The sequence below is a fragment of the Mus caroli genome, unplaced genomic scaffold (genome assembly GCF_978045245.1).
Source record: "Mus caroli unplaced genomic scaffold, Mus_caroli_1 scaffold_8, whole genome shotgun sequence".
Classification (NCBI taxonomy): domain Eukaryota; kingdom Metazoa; phylum Chordata; class Mammalia; order Rodentia; family Muridae; genus Mus; species Mus caroli.
The window spans coordinates 122918121-122936252 of NW_028227263.1; the positions used below are offsets into that span (position 1 = coordinate 122918121).

Sequence of the window (18132 nt, forward strand, 5' to 3'; positions counted from 1 at the left end):
TCCATGCATACCTGTCTGTTACCATGATCTCTGCAATGAAGGTGAGGAATTTCCATCTGAAACTGTAAGTACATAAGCTTCCTTCCATAAGTTGTTTTGGTCATGGTCTCTGTACAGTAATAGGAAATAAGTCATTGAGTTTGCTTTGTAATAACATTTATTTATATTGAAAGCGTTTTGTAGTGTATCTATTTCCATGGAAAAAAACCTTTATTTAATATGAGTGTCTTATATGCACACCAAATTCTACATACTTTATTATTTCTTTTAAATTTTTATTATTTTTGAGGAAATACATTATGTCTTAGAAAGTTTATTACATGTCAGCATTATTAAAATTATTTCTAAATTTTGTTATGAGGTTACTTGATGTCCTTTTTGTTAATAAATCTATGCTGTACAAAATCAAAACAGACATCTTAGTCAAGTTTCATTGACCTTGTCCCAGTGGAACAGCTAGCATATGGAAACATGTGATGGTGTGAAATAATTCTGCAGCCTACCTGATTTTAATAAACACATCATTTTAAAACTTCAAAAAAAAAAAAAAAGAATTTCAAGTATCTGAAAAAAAACATTGAAAAAGATCTCAGAAGATGGAAATATCTCCCATGCTCATGGATCGGCAGGATTAATATAGTAAAAATATCTATCTTGCCAAAAGCAATCTACAGATTCAATGCAATCCCCATAAAAAAATCCGACTTATTTCTTCATCAAGTAAAAAAGGGCAATGTGCAAATTCATCTGGAATAACAAAACCCTAGAATAGCAAAAACTATTCTCAACAATAAAAGAACTTCTGTTGGAATCACCATGCCTCACCTCAAGCTGTACTACAGATCAATTGTGATAAAAACTGCATGGTACTCGTAGAGCAATGGACTGGTAGATCAATGGAATAGAATTGAAGACCCATAAATGAACCCACACACCTATGGTCACTTGATCTTTGACAAGGGCGCTAAAATCATCCAGTGGAAAAAGACAGCATTTTCAAAAAATATGGTGCTGGCTCAACTGGCAGTTATTGTGCAGAAGAATGTGCATCGATCCATTCTTATCGCCTTGTACAAAGCTCAAGTCTAAGTGGATCAAGGAACTCCACATAAAACCAGAGACACAGAAACTTATAGAGGAGAAAGTGGGGAAAAGCCTAGAAGACAGGGGGAAAATTCCTGAATAGAACCGCAATGGCTGGTGGTGTAAGATGCGGAATTGACAAATGGAACCTCATAAAATTGCAAAGCTTCTGAAGGCAAAAGACACTCAATAAGACAAAAGGGCACCAACAGATTGGGAAAAGATCTTTACCAATCCTAAATCTGATAGGAAACTACTATCCAATATATTCAAATAATCAAGAAGCTGGACTCCAGAAATTCAAATAACCCCATTAAAAATGGGATATAGAACTAAAGGAAGAATTCTCAATTGAGGAATACTGAAAGGCTGAGAAGCAACTGAAAAAATGTTCAACATCCTTAATCATCAGGGAAATGTAAATCAAATCAACCCTGAGATTCCACCTCACACAACTCTGAATGGCTAAGATCAAAAATTCAGGTGACAGCAGATGCTGGTGAGGATGTGGAGAAAGAGGAACATGCCTCCATTACTGGTGGGATTGCAAGGTGGTACAACCACTCTGGAAATCAATCTGGAAGTCCTTCGAAAATTAGAAATAGATCTACCTCAATACCCAGCTATACCACTCTTGGGTATATATTCAAAAGATGCCCCACCATGACAGAGGGGCACATGTTCATAGTGGCCTTATTTGTCTTAGCCAGAAACTGGAAACAACCCAGATGTCTCCCGACAGAAGAATGGATACAGAAAATGTGTTTCATTTACACAATGCAATGCTACACAGGTATTAAGAATGAGGACATCCGATTCCACCTAGACTAGTCTGCGCAGGGGAGAGTGTGGAATGCAGAAGCTGACAGCTTCCGGGTCAGGCAGAAGCCACAGAGCTTCTAGGGCAGACCGTGTTTCCAGCTCCAGACACCCAGATACCTTCCCTGCCAGAGGAGAGGTGTCCAGGCCAACCGGGAGAGCTTTAGCACAGCATCTGGGGGAGCCATCTTGGGTTCCCAGATTCCACCGAGACTGGTCTGCACAGGTGAGTGTGGACTGCAAAGGCGAACAGCTTCTGGGACAGGCAGAAGCCACAGAGCTTCTGGGGCAGACCACGTTTTGAGCTCCAGACACCCGGATACCTTCCCTGCCAGAGGAGAGGTTTCTGGCCTGCCCGGGAGAGCTTTTCCACAGCATCTGGGGGAGACATCTTGGTTCCCAGATCCCGCTGAGACTACTCTGGGCAGGTGAGAGGGTGGAATACAGAAGCTACACAGATTCTGGGACAAACCCTGTTTTGGGCCTTCATATTCTGCCAGGAGGCAGGTCCAAACGCCAGATATCTGTACACCTTCTCTGCAAGAGGAGAGCTTGCCTGAAGAGAGGGCTCTAACAACTGAAACTCAGGAGAGAGCTAGTCTTCCATGTCTGCTGATAGAGGCTAACAGAATCATGAGAGGAACAAGCTCTAACTAGAGACAACTATAACAACTAACTTTCAAGATTACCAGATGGCGAAAGGCAAATTTAATAATCTTACTAACGGAAACCAAGACCACTCACCATCATCAGAACCCAGTACTCCTACAACAGCCAGTCCTTTGTACCCCAACACATCCGAAAAGCTAGACCCGGATTTAAAAGCATATCTCATGATGATAGTGGAGGACATCAAGAAGGACCTTAATAACTCACTTAAAGAAATACAGGAGAACACTGCTTAAGAGTTACAAGCCCTTAAAGAAAAACAGAAAAACACATCCAAACGGGTAATGGAAATGAACAAAACCATACTAGACCTAAATAGTGAAGTAGTCACAATAAAGAAAATCCAAAGTGAGGCAATGCTGAAGATAGAAGACCTAGGAAAAAATCTGGAACCATAGATGTGAGCATCAGCAACAGAATACAAGAGATGGAAGAGAGAACCTCAGGTGCAGAAGATTCCATAGAAAATACGTACAACAATCAAAGAAAATGCAAAATGCTAAAAGATCCTAACTCAAAACATCCAAGAAATCCTGGACACAACGAGAAGACCAAACCTATGGAAGGATAATAGGAGTAGATGAGAATAAATATTTTCAACTTAAAGCACCAGCAAATATCTTCAACAAAATTATAGAAGAAAACTTTCCAAACCTAAAGAAAGAGATGCCCATGAACATACAAGAAGCCTACAGAACTCCAAATAGACTGGACCAGAAAAGAAATTCCTCCCAACACATAGTAATCAGAACAACAATTGCATTAAATAAAGATAGAATATTAAAAGCAGTAAGGGAAAAAGGTCAAGTAACATATAAAGGCAGGCCTATCAGAATTACACCAGACTTTTCACCAGAGACTATGAAAGCCAGAAGATCCTAGACAGATGTTATACAGACACTAAGAGAACACAAATGCCAGCCCAGGCTACTATACCCAGCCAAACTTTCAATTACCATAGATGGATAAACCAAAGTATTCCATGACTTAACCAAATTCACACATTATCTTTCCACGAATCCAGCCCTTCAAATGATAATAACAGAAAAAAAAAATACAAGGAAAGAAACTGCACCCTAGAAAAAGCAAGAAAGTAATCCTTTAACAAACCAAAAAGAAGACAGCCACAAGAACAGAATGCCAACTCCAACAACAAAAATACAAGGAAACAACAATTACTTTTCCTTAATATCTCTTAATATCAATGGACTGAATTCCCCAATATAAAGGCATAGACTAAAAGACTGGCTACACAAACAGGACCCAACATTTTGCTGCTTACAGGAAACCCATCTCAGGGAAAAAGACAGACACTACCTCAGAGTGAAAGGCTGGGAAACACTTCCAAGCAAATGGTCTGAAGAAACAAGCTGGAATAGCCATTCTAATATCAAATAAAATCGACTTCCAACCCAAAGTTATCAAAAAATATAAGGAGGGGCACTTCATACTCATCAAAGGTACAATCTTCCAAGAAGAAATCTGAATTCTGAATATCTATGCTCCAAATGCAAGGGCAGCCACATTCATTAAAGAAACTTTAGTAAAGCTCAAACCAAACATTGCACCTCACACAATAATACTGGGAGATTTCTTTTTTTTTTTTCAATTTTTTATTCGGTATTTTCCTCAATACATTTCCAATGCTATCCCAAAAGTCCCCCCATACCCACCCACCCAACTCCGCTACCCATCCCACACCCCTTTTTGGCCCAGGCGTTCCCCTGTACTGGGGCATATAAAGTTTGCAAGTCCAGTGGGCCTCTCTTTCCAGCGATGGCCTACTATGCCATCTTTTGATACATATACAGCTAGAGACAAGATCTCCGGGGTACTAGTTATTTCATATTGTTGTTCAACCTATAGGGTTGCAGTTCCCTTTAGTTCGTTGGGTGCTTTCTCTAGCTCCTCATTGGGGGCCCTGTGATCCATTCAATAGCTGACTGTGAGCATCCACTTCTGTGTTTGCTAGGCCCCAGCATAGTCTCACAAGAGACAGCTATATCTGGGTCCTCTCAGCAAAATCTTGCTAGTGTATGCAATGGTGTCATCATTTGGAAGCTGATCATGGGATGAATCCCTGGATATGGCAATCACTAGATGGCCCATCCTTTCGTCACAGCTCCAAATTTTATCTCTGTAACTCCTTCCATGGGTGTTTTGTTCCCAATTCTAAGAAGGGGCAAAGTGTCCACACTTTGGTCTTCGTTCTTCTTGAGTTTCATGCGTTTAGCAAATTGTATCTTATATAATGGGTGTCCTAAGTTTTTGAGCTAATATCCACTTATCAGAGTACATATTGTGTGAGTTCCTTTGTGATTGTGTTACCTCACTCAGGATGATGCCCTCCAGGTCCATCCATTTGCCTAGGAATTTCATAAATTCATTCTTTTTAATAGCTGAGTAGTACTCCATTGTGTAAATGTGCCAAATTTTCTGTATCCATTCCTCTATTGAGGGGCATCTGGGTTCTTTCCAGCTTCTGGCTATTATAAATAAGGCTGCTATGAACATAGTGGAGCATGTGCCCTTCTTATCGGTTGGAACATCTTCTGCATATATGCCCAGGAGTGGTATTGCGGGATCCTCCAATAGTACTATGTCCAATTTTCTGAGGAACTGCCAGAATGATTTCCAGAGTGGTTGTACAAGCTTGCAATCCCACCAACACTGGAGGAGTGTTCCTCTTTCTCCACATCCTCGCCAGCATCTGGTGACACCTGAATTTTTGATCTTAGCCATTCTGACTGGTGTGAGGTGGAATCTCAGGGTTGTTTTGAGTTGCATTTCCCTGATGATTAAGGATGTTGAATATATTTTCAGGTGCTTCTCAGCCATTCGGTATTCCTCGGGTGAGAATTCTTTGTTTAGCTCTGAGCCCCACTTTTTAATGGGGTTATTTGATTTTCTGAAGTTCACCTTCTTGAGTTCTTCATATATATATTGGATATTACTACCCTATCTGATTTAGGATAGGTAAAATCCTTTTCCAATCGGTTGAAATTCTTAGCATACAGATCTTTCACTTCCTTAGTTAGAGTCACACTAAGGTATTTTATATTATTTGTGAGTATTGTGAAGGGTGTTGTTTCCCTAATTTCTTTCTCATCCTGTTTATCCTTGGTGTAGAGAAAGGCCACTGACTTGTTTGAGTTAATTTTATATCCAGCTACTTCACTGAAGCTGTTTATCAGGTTTAGGAGTATTCTGTTGTAATTTTTAGGATCACTTATATATACTATCATATCATCTGCAAAAGGTGATATTTTGACTTCTTCCTTTCCAATTTGTATCCCCTTGATCTCGTTTTGTTTTCTAATTGCTCTGGCTAGGACTTCAAGTACAATGTTGAATAGGTAGAGAGAGAGTGGAAAGCCTTGTCTAATCCCTGATTTTAGTGGGATTGCTTCCAGCTTCACTCCATTTAGTTTGATGTTGGCTACTGGTTTGCTGTAGATTGATTTTATCATGTTTGGGTAGGGGTCTTGAAGTCTTGATCTTTCCAAGACTTTTATCATAAAGGGGTGTTGGATTTTGTCAAATGCTTTCTCAGCATCTAACGAGATGATCATGTGGTTTTTGTCTTTGAGTTTGTTTATATACTGGATTACGTTGATCGATTTCTGTATATTGAACCATCCCTGCATCCCTGGGATGAAACCTACTTGGTCAGGATGGATGACTGTTTTGATGTGTTCTTGGATTCAGTTAGCAAGAACTTTATTGAGGATTTTGCATTAATATTCATAAGGGAACTTGGTCTGAAGTTCTCTATCTTTGTTGGGTCTTTTTGTGGTTTAGGTATCAGAGTAATTGTGGCTTCATAGAATAAGTGGGGTAGAGAACCTTCTGTTTCTATTTTGTGGAATAGTTTGTGAAGAACTGGAATTAGATCTTCTTTGAAGGTCTGATAGAACTCTGCACTAAACCCATCTGGTCCTGGAATTTTTTTAGTTGGGAGACAATTAATGACTGCATCTATTTCGTTGGGGGATATAGGGCTGTTTAGATCATTAACTTGATCTTGATTCAATTTTGTGTCCTGGTATCTGTCTAGAAACTTCTCCAATTCATCTAGGTTCTCCAGTTTTCTTGAGTATAGCCCTTTGTAGAAGGATGTGATGGTGTTTTGGATTTCTTCAGGATCTGTTGTTTTGTCTCCCTTTTCATTTCTGATTTTGTTAATTAGGATGCTGTCCCTGTGCCGTCTAGTGAGTCTGGCTAAGGGTTTGTCTATCATGTTGATTTTCTCAAAGAACCAGCTCCTCCTTTTGTTGATTCTTTGAATAGTTCTTCTTGTTTCTACTTGGTTGATTTCACCCCTGAGTTTGATTATTTCCTGCAGTCTACTCCTCTTGGGTGAATTTGCTTCATTTTGTTCTAGAGCTTTTAGGTTTGTTGTCAAGCTGCTAATGTGTGCTCTCTCTAGTTTGTTTTTGAGGCACTCAGAGCTATGAGTATTCCTCTTAGAAATGTTTTCATTGTGTCCCATAAGTTTGGATATGTTGTGGCTTCATTTTCATTGAACTCTAAAAAGTCCTTAATTTCTTTCTTTATTCATTCCTTGACCAAGGTATCATTGAGAAGAGTGTTGTTCAGTTTCCACGTGAATGTTGGCTTTCTATTATTTATTTTGTTATTGAAGATTAGCCTTAGTCCGTGGTGATCTGATAGGATGCATGGGAAAATTTCAATATTTTTGTATCTGTTGAGGCTTGTTTTGTGACCAATTATGTGGTCAATTTGGAGAAGGTACCATGAGGTGCTTAGAAGAAGGTATATCCTTTTGTTTTAGGATAAAATGTTCTGTAGATATCTGTTAGATGGATTTGTTTCATAACTTCTGTTAGTTTCACTGTGTCCCTGTTTAGTTTCTGTTTCCATGATCTGTCCATTGGTGAAAGTGGTGTGTTAAAGTCTCCCACTATTATTGTGTGAGGTGCAATGTGTACTTTGATCTTTAATAAAGTTTCTTTCATGAATGTGGCTGCCCTTGTATTTGGAGGATAGATATTCAGAATTGATAGTTCCTCTTGGAGTATTTTACCTTTGATGAGTATGAAGTGCCCCTCCTTGTCTTTTTTGATGACTTTGGGTTGGAAGTCAATCTTATTAGATATTAGAATGGCTACTCCAGCTTGTTTCTTCATACCATTTGCTTGGAAAATTGTTTTCCAGCCTTTCATTCTGAGGTAGTATCTATCTTTTTCTCTGAGATGAGTTTCCTGTAAGCAGCAAAATGTTGTTTCTTGTTTGTGTAGTCAGTTTGTTAGTCTATGTCTTTTTATTGGGGAGTTGATTCCATTGATATTAAGAGATATTAAGGAAAAATAATTATTGGTTCCTGTCATTTTTGCTGTTAAAGTTGGGATTCTGTTCTTGTGGCTGTCTTCTTTTAGGTTTGTTGAAGGATTACTTTCTTGCTTTTTCTAAGGTATAGTTTCCATCCTTGTGTTGGTGTTTTCCCTTTATTATCCTTTGAAGGACTGGATTCGTTGAAAGATATTGTGTGAATTTGGTTTTATCATGGAATACTTTAGTTTCTCCATCTATGGTAATTGAGAGTTTGGCTGGGTATAATAGCATGGGCTGGAATTTGTGTTCTCTTAGTGTCTGTATAACATCTGTCCAAGCTCTTCTGGCTTTCATAGTCTCTGGTGAACAATCTGGTGTAATTCTGATAGGCTTGTGTTTATATGTTACTTGACCTTTTTCCCTTACTGCTTTTAGTATTCTATCTTTATTTAGTGGATTTGTTGTTCTGATTATTATGTGTCGGGAGGAATTTCTTTTCTGGTCCAGTCTATTTGGAGTTCTGTAGGCTTCTTGTATATTCATGGGCATCTCTTTCTTTAGATTTGGGAAGTTTTCTTCTATAATTTTGTTGAAGATATTTCCTGGTACTTTGAGTTGAAAATCTTCATTTTCATCAACTCCTATTATCTGTAGGTTTGGTCTTCTCATTGTTTCCTGGATTTCCTGGATGTTTTGAGTTAGGATCTTTTTGCATTTTCCATTTTCTTTGATTGTTGTGCCCATGTTCTCTATGGAATCTTCTGCACCTGAGATTCTCTCTTCCATCTCTTGTATTCTGTTGCTGATGCTCGCATCTATGGTTCCAGATTTCTTTCCTAGGGTTTCTATCTCCAGCGTTGCCTAGCTTTGGGTTTTCTTTATTGTGTCTACTTCCCTTTTTAGGTCTAGTATGGTTTTGTTCATTTCCATCACCTGTTTTGATGTGTTTTCCTGTTTTTCTTTAAGGACTTCTACCTGTTTGGTTGTGTTTTCCTGGTTTTCTTTAAAGACTTGTAATTCTTTAGCAGTGTTCTCCTGTATTTCTTTAAGTGAGTTATTAAAGTCCTCCTTGATGTCCTCTACCATCATCATGAGATATGCTTTTAAATTCGGGTCTAGCTTTTTGGGTGTGTTGGGGTGCCCTGGACTGGGCGAAGTGGGAGTGCTGGGTTCTAATGATGGAGAGTGGTCTTGGTTTCTGTTAGTAAGATTCTTATGTTTGCCTTTTGCCATATAGTAATCTCTGGATTTAGTTATTATAGTTGTCTCTGTTTAGAGATTGTTTTCGTGCTGATTCTGTTACCGTCTATCAGCACACCTGGGAGAAAGGCTCTCTCCTCTGAGTTTCAGTGGTCAGAGCACTCTCTGCTGGCAAGCTCTCCTCTTATAGGGAAGGTGCACAGATATCTGGCGTTTGGACCTCCTCCTGGCCGAAGATGAAAGCCCAAAACAGGAACTTTCCCAGAAGCTGTGTTGCTTTGGCAGGTCACAGTAACTGTCAGCTTCTGTGGTGCACACTCTCAACTGTGCAGACTAAGTTCCTAAGTTCAGCAGAGTCCCAGAAACAAGATGGCTACCGCAGCTCCTGAGGTAAAGGGCTCTTGAGCCGGGAGGACACCTGTCCTCTAGCTGGGAGGGTGGCAGGATTTCTGGAGCCCAAAAAGGGCGCTGCCTCAGAGGCTCTGTGACTCCCGCCTGTCCCAGAAACTTTCAGCTTCTGTGGTGCACACTCTCGCCTGTGCAGACAACGTTCCTAAGTTCGGCGGAGTCCTGGAACCAAGTGGGAGATTTAAACACACCACTGTCATCAATGGACACATCGTGGAAACAGAAACTAAACAGGGACACAGTGACACTAACAGAAGTTATGAAACAATGGATTTATCAGATATCTACAGAACATTTTATCCTAAAATAAAAGGATATAACTTCTTCTCAGCACCTCATGGAACCTTCTCCAAAATTGACCATATAATTGATCACAAAACAGGCCTCAACAGATACAAAAGATATTGAAATTGTCCCATGCATCCTATCAGATCACCATGGACTAAGGTTGATGTTCAATAACAACATAAATAATAGAAAGCCAACATTCACGTGGAAACTGAACAACACTCTTCTCAATGATACCTTGGTCAAGGAAGGAATAAAGAAAGAAGTTAAAGACTTTTTAGAGTTCAATGAAAATGAAACCACAAAAAAAACAAACTTAAGAGACACAAAAAAAAAGCATTTCTAAGATAAAAACTCGTATCTCTGAGTGCCTCCAAAAAGAAACTAGAGAGAGCACACACTAGCAGCTTGACAACACACCTAAAAGCTCTAGAAAAAAAAGGAAGTAAATTCACCAAAGAGAAGTAGACAGCAGGAAATAATCGAACTCAGGGACGAAATCAACCAAGTAGAAACAAGAAGAACTATTCAAAGAATCAACAAAAGGAGGAGCTGGTTCTTTGAGAAAATCAACAAGATAGACAAACCCTTAGCCAGACTCACTAGAGGGCACAGGGACAGCATCCTAATTAACAAAATCAGAAATGAAATGGGAGACATAATAACAGATCCTGAAGAAATCCAAAACACCATCAGATCCTTCTACAAAAGGCTGTACTCAACCAAACTGGAAAACCTGGATGAAATAAAGAAATTTCTAGACAGATACCAGGTAACAAAGTTAAATCAGTATCAGGTTAATGATCTAAATTGTCCTATATCCCTAAAGAAATAGAAGCAGTCATTAATAGTCTCCAACCAAAAAAAGCCCAGGACCAGATGGGTTTAGTGCAGAGTTCTATCAGTCCTTCAAAGAATATTTGATTCCAGTTATTCACAAACTATTCCCAAAATAGAAGCAGAAGGTACCCTACCCAATTCATTCTATGAAGCCACAATTACTCTAATACCTAAACCACAGAAAGACCCAACAAATGTAGAGAACTTCAGACCAAGTTCCCTTATGAATATCCATGCAAAAATACTCAATAAAAATCTCACTATCCGAATCCAAGAACACAGCAAAACAATCATCCATCCTGACCAAGTAGGTTTCATCCCAGTGATGCAGGGATAGTTTAATATACGTCAATCCATCAACATAATTCCACTATATGAACAAACTCAAGGACAAAAACCATATGATAATCTCGTTAGATGCTGAGAAAGCATTTGACAAAATGCAACACCTATTCATGATTAAAAGTCTTGGAAAGATCAGGAATTTAAGGCCCATACCTAAACATGATAAAAGCAATCTACAGCAAACCAGTAGCCAACATCAAAGTAAATGGTGAGAAGCTGGAAGCAATCCCACGAAAATCAGGGACTAGACAAGGCTGTCCATTTTCTCCCTACCTATTCAACATTGTACTTCAAGTCCTAGCCAGAGCAATTAGACATCAAAAGGAGATAAAGGGGATAGAAATTGAAAAGGAAGAAGTCAAAATATCACTCTTTGCAGATGATATGATAGTATATATAAGTGATCCTAAAAATTCCACCAGAGAACTCCTAAACCTGATAAACAGCTTCAGTGAAGAAGCTGGGTATAAAAGTAACTCAAACAAATCAATGGCCTTTCTCTACACAAAAGATAAACAGGTGAGAGAGAAATTAGGGAAACAACACCCTTCTCAATAGTCACAAATAATATAAAATACCTTGGCGTGACTCTAACTAAGGAAGTGAAATACCTGTATGATAAAATCTTCAAGTCTCTGAAGAAATAAATAAAGATCTCAGAAGATGATACTGCCCTCCCATGCTCATGGATGGGCAGTATCAATATAGTAAAAATGGCTATATTTTCAAATGCAATCTACAGATTCAATGCAATCCCCATCAAAATTCCAACTCAATTCTTCAACGTATTAGAAAGAGCAATCTTCAAATTCATCTGGAGTAACAAAAAGCCTAGAATAGCAAAAACTCTCCTCAAGGATAAAAGAACCTCCGGTGGAATCACCATGCCTAACCTAAAGCTCTAGTACAGAGCAGTTGTGATTTTTTAAAAAAACTGCATGGTACTGGTATAGTTTCAGACAATTAGACCAATGGAATAGAATTGACGACCCAGAAATGGACCCACATACCTATGGTCACTTGATCTTTCACAAAGGAGCTAAAACCATCCCGTGGGAAAATGGCAGCCCTTACAACAAATGGTGCTGGCTCTACTGGTGGTGAGCATGTAGAAGAATGCAAATTGATCCATCTTTATCTCTTTGTAAAATTCCAAGTGGATCAAGGATCTCCACATAAAACCAGATACACTGAAACTTATAGATAGATGAGAAAGTGGGTAACAGCCTAGAGCACATGGGCACAAGGGAAAATTTCCTGACCAGAACACCAATAACCCATTCTCTAAGATCAAAAATTAACAAATGGTACCTCATAAAATTGCAAAGCTTCTGTAAGGGAAAGGGACACTTTCAATGGGACAAATCAATAACTGAAAGATTGGGAAACGATCTCTACCAATCCTACACCTGTTATAGGGCTAATATTAAATATATACAAATAACTCAAGAAGTTAAACACCAGAAACGAAATAACCCTATTTTATAATGGGGTACAGAGCTAAAAAAAAGTTTTCAACCAAGGAATATCACATGGCCAAGAAGCACCTAAAGAAATGTTCAACATCATTAGTTATCAGGGGAAAGTAAATAAAAACAACCCTGAGATACTACCTCACACCAGTCAGAATAGCTAAGATAAAAAACTCAGGTGACAGCAGATTCTGGCGACAATGTGGAGAAAGAGGAACACTCCTCCATTGCTGGTGGGATTTCAAGCTTGTACTACCATTGTGGAAATCAGTTTGGTGGTCCCTCAGAAAATTAGACAAAGTACTACCTGAGGACCCAGCTATACCACCTCTGGACATATACCCAAAAGATGCTGTAACTTATAATGAGGACACATTGGGGGTTTTCAGAGGGGAAACATGTAAAGGGGATTACATTTGAAATGTAAACAAAGACATATATATATATATATATATATATATATATATATATATATATATATATACTTATTTGCATGTGGATATTATATATAAAGTACAAGGTACATGTGGTACTTTCCAGAAACCCAAAGGAGCTTTTAAATAAGTCCCAAATGATGATGCTTGAATTTCTTTCACAAAGTGAATTAAATACACATATGAGGCAGGTGGAGGAAGGGAACATGATGGGAGGGAGAAGGGGTCGGTAGCTGGGGATGTTCAGGTATGGGAAGTTACAGAAGTTAGGGCCAGAAGACTAAGACAATGAATGGAAATCAGCTTTTGAAATGGGATGGGGCTTGGGGCAGAATCTTTAGGTGGTGCCAGAGACCTAGGATTGGGAAGCCTCCCAAGAGTCTATGGGTTTAACTTTAGCTGGTGCTACTAGTGGTGGGGATATAGATTCTGAAATAGCCATTTCCTATAGCCAGGCCTAACTCACAGTGAAGTTATAAGAATACAGGTATACCCACAAAACTTATGACATGAAATTTGTCCTGTATAGGAGAACTGCAGAGACAAAGATGGACTAAAAATGAAGAGATGGGGCATCCAAAAACTGGGCCAACCTGAGACACATCCCATGGGCATGTACCAGTAGCTCACAATATTAACGATTCCTTGTTATGCTTACAAACAGGAGTCTAGCAAAGCTGTCTTCTGAGAGGATCCACCAAGCCGCTGACTGAAACTGATTCAGAGCCCCACAACCAAAGATTGGACTGAACTTGAGGAGTCTCATGGAAGGGTTGTGGAAAGTATTGAGGCTCCTGAAAGGGAGAGGAACTCCACAGGAAAAGGAAGACCAACACAGTCAAGTAACCTGTATAAGTGGGGTTTCTTGGAGAATGAAACACTAACCAAAGAGCATAAAGGGATTGAATCTAGGCCCTTCACACACATAAATAGCAGATGTGAAACATGGCCTTAATATAGATCCCACCAACAACTGGAACAGGTATAGTCCCCGAATGTGTTGCCTGCCTGTTTATCCTGTTTTTCTAACTGGGCTGTCTTGTGGGGCATCTTTGGGAAAACACATGCCAAGTCCAGCACAGACTTAATGTGCCAGGTTTGGGAGATACCAAGGAAAGGCCTTCAACTTCTCAAAGGAGATGGGGAAGGGTGATAGTGGGTTGGACTATATGAGAGGAGACTAGCCAATGTGAAGCAGCAATGGGATGTAAATTGAGTAAATAAGGTAATAAATGGAAAAAAGAGAAAGAAAAAGAAAACTAGGAACTTAGATTGGATTTTCAGTGATAAAAAGCAAACCTTCCTGGGAAAAGAAGCAAGACTTCCTTTGGCAAAGTAAATGCACCTGTATGCATGAGAAGCAAGTTTCATTGTATAGTATTTTTCCTAAGTAACATGCCAGCATTTGGGACTAATACATGTGGAAATAAGACACAAAATGCAGCATAATATATTATTTTTGTTCAGGTATTTTATTTTGTTCTAGGACAAGTACACATCACCTATTTCTACTAAAATTAGTGTCTGACAGTTGACCATTAAATACAGGTTATAAGCCCATAGATTTGAGATAAAAAATGTCTGAAAATTCTTCAAATAAAATGAATTATTTTATTTGAGACAGCCACTTCATTAAAAGAAAAAAAATAATCAAGAACATGGACATTTGGATCAAATTTGATCCTCCATCACATCAAAAATACAGCAAATACTTCTTGAAATAATTTGAGTTTTTGTGATTACTGGCTTCCTTTATCATTTCTTGTTTCCTTTATCAAGGAGCAGAGAGATGTGAAACAGTTTCTCTGCATCATAGGCTCAACTTGATATGCAGCTATAGTATGAGCAGCAATGTATTGCATGACAATCTAACCACCTCAAACTCCATAGTACTCATATTATACTAGCGGGCTGTTTTGGTAATTCTCCAACCCAAATATGCCCCAACAATGAAAGCACAACTCAATTAATATGAATACAAGCTGTATACCTAGATTAGCAAGATCTACCACTACAGTACTATCCTCTCCATCTGAGACCCCTTATAACTTGTGGTTTCTCAAGGCCATGTGCTTCTGCTCTGCTTTCCATCCACCACTTCCTGTGTCATCCTCTCTCTCTCTCTCTCTCTCTCTCTCTCTCTCTCTCTCTCTCTCTCTCTCTCTCTCTAACCCCTCCTTCTTCTCTCTCCCAACATTCAGCTCCATATTTCCTTCCCCTGCCCATCACTAGCTCAAGCCTTTATTTTACCAATCAAGATGAGACTGTGGTTTACAGGAAATCACCTGAGTTCTGACTCATTCCTTGTCCATAGCCCCTCCCCTTTTGTAACATCAAATTACAAATAGCACTAGGGCTATCCTCAACAGTGGGTTAAAAAAGATGTTAAACATATTCCAAGAAAACAGAATATTGATGGCTGTTAGGAGAGTTATGAGGAATGTCTGTCTGGACTTGGACTGTCATTTTCAGCAGCTGAATAGCAGAGAACAAGGATCATTGGGATCCCTAAAGATCAACAATAATGGAGAAAAGGTAGGGAAGCTTACAGCCAAAATTTCTTTGACACGTCTCAACCAGAGCCGAGAGTCCACAAAAGAAATGTGAAGAAAACTACAAATGCAGTCTAGAAGATAACAGGTCACAAATGTGACCACCAGCATCAGGATGGTGTGGGATGCTCTAGTCTCAGCATAAACTCTGAGCTTCTGATTTGTGGATTGAATATGCTGCAGTCTTTGGTGGTGTCTCTTCAGGAGAATAACCATGGAGACACTGCTCCAGATGATGATGCTGATGAACACTGCATCATGGGCAAATGACAAGATGTGAGTGCCTATACTGAAACCAGAGGTGGAGCAAACCCACTTGATTTTAGAATTGCTATCATTATGTGTTTTCTGGGGACCACTGACTTTCATTGGAATGTGAGCATTATTTAAGACACTGAACAACCAACAACTATAACAGGTATACCTCACAATTTTGGGGGCTCTTCCACGGAGCATCACCCTACCCCAGGTACCAGGAGCAAGAGTAAAAAACTGATAAGTGCTCAGGGAGCAGGTGGAGCACATGTTTGTACTTCGAGCCACCAGGCAAATGAAGTACCCAAGTTTACATTTTAGGTCAGTTGGGAACTCCCTTGGAATAAAAACTCTTATATTGTTTGGAAATGCAAAGAGGAGAATCAAGGTATTTCCCAAAGCTAAGTTGGCTAGAATGACTTTTATGGGTCTCTGTTGAGAACCATTCAAGAATGGAGATAAATTATAGACAAACAGAAAAATGTTGACTACAGTCCCAACCCCAACCTGGCAAAGCAAGAGGATCTGAAGAGCCACTTCCACTGTGGTTTTCATAGATTTATTCTGAGACAACATGGAGACAACTTCATTGGACAATGGAATAATGATCAGGTTGGCAGTGCTGTTTGACTATTCTCAAATCCTGACCTTTCCAAGTGATTTGAAGCCTTTTTTCCCCAAGAAGATGCTACTTTATCTATATGGTTATGTTGACTGGAAACACTGCATGAACATTGATCCAGAATATCAACTTCACAACTATTTTACTTTGTCTTTCCTCATGATGGATCTCTGTGTTTAATGAAACACTATCTCTGCTGGTCAACAACATGACACACAATTTAACATAGTATGGGCTCTGCATATTTATAAATGGACATTTATAAACAAGAGTGCATTTTTGCTTGACTTGAATTCAGCATTTTCCTCATGTTATAATAATGTATTAAGAAGTACAAATTTGTTTTTGGAAATGTGGTTCTGGATCTAATACCATCTATTGACCTTTATGACACTTTTTCCCTGTATTTCCTGCCATTCATGCCAGCAAAGCATTCATACACACAAAATAAAATAATTATATTTTAAAACATATAATACAGGGCTGGAGAAATGGCTCAGCAATTAAGGGCACTGGTTGCTGCTCCAGACGACTTTAGTTCACTTTCCACCACCCACATCACAGCTCACAACTGTTAGTAAGTCCTATTAAAGGGGATGTGGTATTCTCTACCATACCTGCAGGCAAAACACAAATGAATAAAGAATTAAATAAATAAAAATTTAAAGAACAAAATACAAATTTAATAATTATACCTCATAAAAATATGACTGAAGTACTTCCCCTAAAATAATCCATTTAGTTTTGATATTTTTTTACATTCTTTACCATATTGATAGTATGTAAAATATTTCTGGAAATGTCACTATTATTCTGTCCATATAGAAGAACCTTGATTTACACATATATCATATATGTGGGACAAAAGTCTGTGGAACCCAAGCATATTATTAATTTATAAATTTCTAACTTCATCTGTTTTTCTAAGGAATTAGGTGCTGTACACATAATTGATTCATCTGCAGTTTTTTTTCATCCACAACTGAAACCATTAAAACAATTACAGTTTAATTCTTTGCACACAAAGACTTTTTGAAACTCAGTTTTAGAAAGATCATGTTTAGTCTGAAACTTACTTGGTTTATTTTGCTGTCCATAGGAAAAATAAGCATTCATCTTACAGTTAAAAACATGTCCTCTCACATATACTCGTCAGATGGAAGGAATTTTTCAGATGAATCCTGAGCCATGGAATACACATTTCCTTAGACTAAGGACATGACTGACAACATTAGGTAAACTGTGGAGACAAAAATGAAGTCAATCTAATTATTAATGTTGGTTCTATAAAACACCATTAATAGCAGAAGAAAGAAATGAAGTCTAAGCAAAAATCTACAATTGCAGGAATCTCACCTACATTCATCAATGATGGTGATGCTCACAGGAATGAAGGCCTGCTTCTGAGTGTTACTTCAGAAACACAGTTCTGAATTCCATGCCCTTTGATGAACTTTTCTGTGGAACTATTTCCTAAGACAGATCCAAAGAAATCTTTACCTGCCCTATATTTTCAATGAAGTTGTGTGCTGATCACTGATTGAAGCCAGATATCAGAGCTCATAAAGAGACAGTGTCTGGTCCTGACATCACTCAGAGAGCCCATTACTGTGTTACCTGTTGTATTATTTATTGTGTCTGTGTGGGGATGTTGCAATACCTCTAATGAAAGAAAAAACGTTTATCCCCAGAGCAAATCATCATTTTCACTTAGTGGTAATTAAGGATGATTCCAGGAGTTTGTTAATGATTAGCCATGTTTCCTTTGAGAGATTCTGAATTGATGTTGTCATCAAGAGTAGAAAGACACACTCCAGAAGAGATCAAGAGATTTCTTACATGTATTTCCT

General features: G+C 38.7%; 1 protein-coding gene across 2 annotated transcripts; it reads right to left on the bottom strand.

Annotated features, from left to right (window-relative positions):
* Positions 1-14304: 14304 nt before the first annotated feature.
* Positions 14305-17880, bottom strand: LOC147003429 (vomeronasal type-1 receptor 4-like). 2 transcript variants are annotated; one of them, XM_085842063.1, is made up of 3 exons: positions 17643-17880; positions 17359-17522; positions 14305-16899 (listed from the first exon to the last, which is right to left on the bottom strand). In XM_085842063.1, the coding sequence occupies exon 3, from the start codon at positions 16234-16236 to the stop codon at positions 15322-15324; it is 915 nt and encodes a 304-aa protein (XP_085698189.1). In that variant the 5' UTR covers positions 16237-16899; positions 17359-17522; positions 17643-17880; the 3' UTR covers positions 14305-15321. The 2 variants fall into 2 exon arrangements, with proteins under 2 accessions (XP_085698189.1, XP_085698190.1); XM_085842064.1 differs by having other exon boundaries at positions 17639-17880.
* Between the last annotated feature and the right edge of the window lie 252 nt (positions 17881-18132).

Excerpts from the sequence above, each read along its gene's own strand:
- LOC147003429 (XM_085842063.1), bottom strand. The coding sequence starts at position 16,236 with ATGTTGTCTCAGAATAAATCTATGAAAACCACAGTGGAAGTGGCTCTT.